General features: G+C 42.0%; 1 protein-coding gene across 5 annotated transcripts in view; it reads right to left on the bottom strand.

Annotated features, from left to right (window-relative positions):
* Nucleotides 1-2,500, bottom strand: part of LOC121719476 (CMRF35-like molecule 1) — a 25,937-nt gene that overhangs the window by 6,383 nt on the left and 17,054 nt on the right. For 4 of the 5 annotated variants that reach the window (XM_042105163.1, XM_042105162.1, XM_042105161.1 and 1 more), the window contains exon 3: nt 1-33. This exon is cut by the window's left edge and continues 306 nt beyond it. The exons of the other annotated variant lie outside the window; for it this stretch is intronic. In XM_042105163.1, coding sequence (XP_041961097.1) covers nt 1-33 — 33 coding nt within the window. The remainder of the gene's footprint in view (nt 34-2,500) is intronic. 5 annotated transcript variants of the gene reach the window in all.

Here is a 2,500-nt window from a genome sequence, read left to right on the forward strand (position 1 = left end):
TCACCTGGATTAATGCCATGACAGCATTGACTCCTGTAAAGATAGGCATACACAGAGAAACACTATTTAGACAAATAGGCAATTAGACAGACAGACAGACAGACAGACACACACACACACACACACACACACACACACACACACACACACACAACACACACACACACACATACAGGAGTAGAGGTGGGATGGGACACCACAGTCAGTTTCCCCTCCAGAATATCATTATGCATATGTGAGGGAGGGAAGTATAGAGATGTGATCGGACACCATAGTCAGATCAAATGGGGAAATGTGAGTCTGCTATATGTAGATCGCTAACACAAGCCAACCCTTCCTGTAGAAATAATGCTTGCTGGTTCTTCATGGGGCGGTGGTAGCGTAGTGGCCAGTAGCCTGAAAAGTTGTGTGTTTAATGTTTCTTGGTGTTTTATGCCCCCAACGTTGTCTTCAAGGCAGCGCTCCCTGGAAGGCACTAGGGTTAGGCATGGGTTAAGGTTAGGTTTAGGGTTGGGGTTAGGTTTAGGATTAGATGCCTTTAAGTCAGCGGTGGCAGCACTGCCTGGAAGTTGGGGGCATACACTGGAAAACACCATTGAGTGGGTTTAATTCATGGCTGCCACCACTGTGTTCTTGAGCAAGGCACTTAGGCCCAAGTTGCTCCAGGCCCTTGTAATGTAGTTGCCACATGTAAGTCGTTTTGAATAAAAATGTCTCCTAAACAAATAAAAGTAAATGTTCTTTAGTCCAGAGCTGTGACGTGTAGTTCAGTGCTAGTACTAATGACTATTGGCTGAGCACTAATGACAATGTTGAAAAGTGGGGAAAGTGGTTGAGCACTGCTCTCCTATGCCCACATCCACGGCTGAAGTGCCCTTGAGCAAGGCCCCTAACCCCTCACTGCTCCCCAAACGCCGCCATTGTAGCAGGCAGCTCACTGCTCTGGGTTAGTGTGTGCTTCACCTCACTGTGTGTTCACTGTGTGCTGTGTGTTTCACTAATGCAAGGATTGTGATAAATGCAGAGACTAAATTTTCCTTACGGAATCAAAACAGTATATATACTTATACTTATACTTAATACTTATACTTATGTTGTAAACTTCACTTTAATAAAGCTGACATGTATAAAACAAATGATAGTGGCCACTTCTTCTTTAACCATTGGTAAGTTTGAGCAGCTAACAGAGAAATGGGAAGTGTATTTAGAAGGAAACAGATAGAGAATATGAACATAGTTGGTTAGGAGTTTTGAAAGATAGGGGGGTGCAAGATTATGTGTAGCTTTGAAAACAAGAAGAATGATTTGTGAATGTCATGATAAATAAGAACCATATCTTTGGTCAGGTTTTGCCTGCAATATGTGTACTTCAGTACTGATACTAAACACATTTCCAGTTCCTCAGCTAGCGCCACGTTCCCCTGATATTCCAGAACTTTGTACAGTACAGGGGCACCTGCAAGAATGAATGCTATGGTACGCACACCCATCTACAGACACCTGCAGGCTGATAACACCAACTAAATAATGAGGAAAAGCACATGTGTTAATCCTTAAGTAATGTTGAAAACATACTTAATAATGATTAATTAAGTGTTTGTTAGTGCTTAACTAATACTTAACTAATGCTAAAATGTGTACTCTTATTGTAAAGTGTTACCTTTGATTGAATTATAGAGTAGAGATGTGATGGGACACCACAGTCAGTTTCCCCTCCAGAATATCATTACGCGTATGTGAGGGAGGGAAGTGTACAGTAGAGATGTGATCGGACACCATAGTTAGATCAAATGGGGAAATGTGAGTTTGCTACCTATATGTAGATCGCTAACACAAGCCAACCCTTCCTGTAGAAAATGTGCTTGCTGGTTCTTTATGGGGCAGTGGTAGCGTAGTGTGGCCAGTAGCCTGAAAAGTTGTGTTTAATTCATGGCCTCCACCATTGTGTTCTTGAGCAAGGCACTTAGCCCCAAGTTGCTCCAGGCCCTTGTAATGTAGTTGCCACATGTAAGTCGTTTTGGAGAAAAAGTGTGCTAAACAAATAAAAGTAAATGTTATTTAGCCCAGATGAGAGGAGTCTTTTCCTTGGTCAGGTATTAGCTGTGACATGTGTAGATCAGTGCTAGTACTAATGACTATTGGCTGAGCACTGATGACAATGTTGTAAGCTTCAATTTAATAAAGCTGGCATGTATAAAAAAATGATAGTGGCCACTTCTTCTTCAACCATTGGTAAGTTTGAGCAGCTAACGGAGAAATGGGAAGTGTATTTAGAAGGAAACAGAAACCTATATGAATGTTTTTAAATCATTAAAGCAAGAAAACATTTTCAGACTTCACTCTTATGCACCACTCTTATACATACGTACAGTACATGCATACATAGATCTGTGTGTGTGTGTGTGTGTGTGTGTGTGTGTGTGTGTGTGTGTGTGAGTGTGTGTGTGTGTGCGTGCGTGCATGCGTATGTGCGTGTGTGTGTGTGTGTGAGTGTGCGTGT

This window comes from Alosa sapidissima, chromosome 9 (assembly GCF_018492685.1).
Source record: "Alosa sapidissima isolate fAloSap1 chromosome 9, fAloSap1.pri, whole genome shotgun sequence".
NCBI classification, from domain to species: Eukaryota; Metazoa; Chordata; class Actinopteri; order Clupeiformes; family Clupeidae; genus Alosa; species Alosa sapidissima.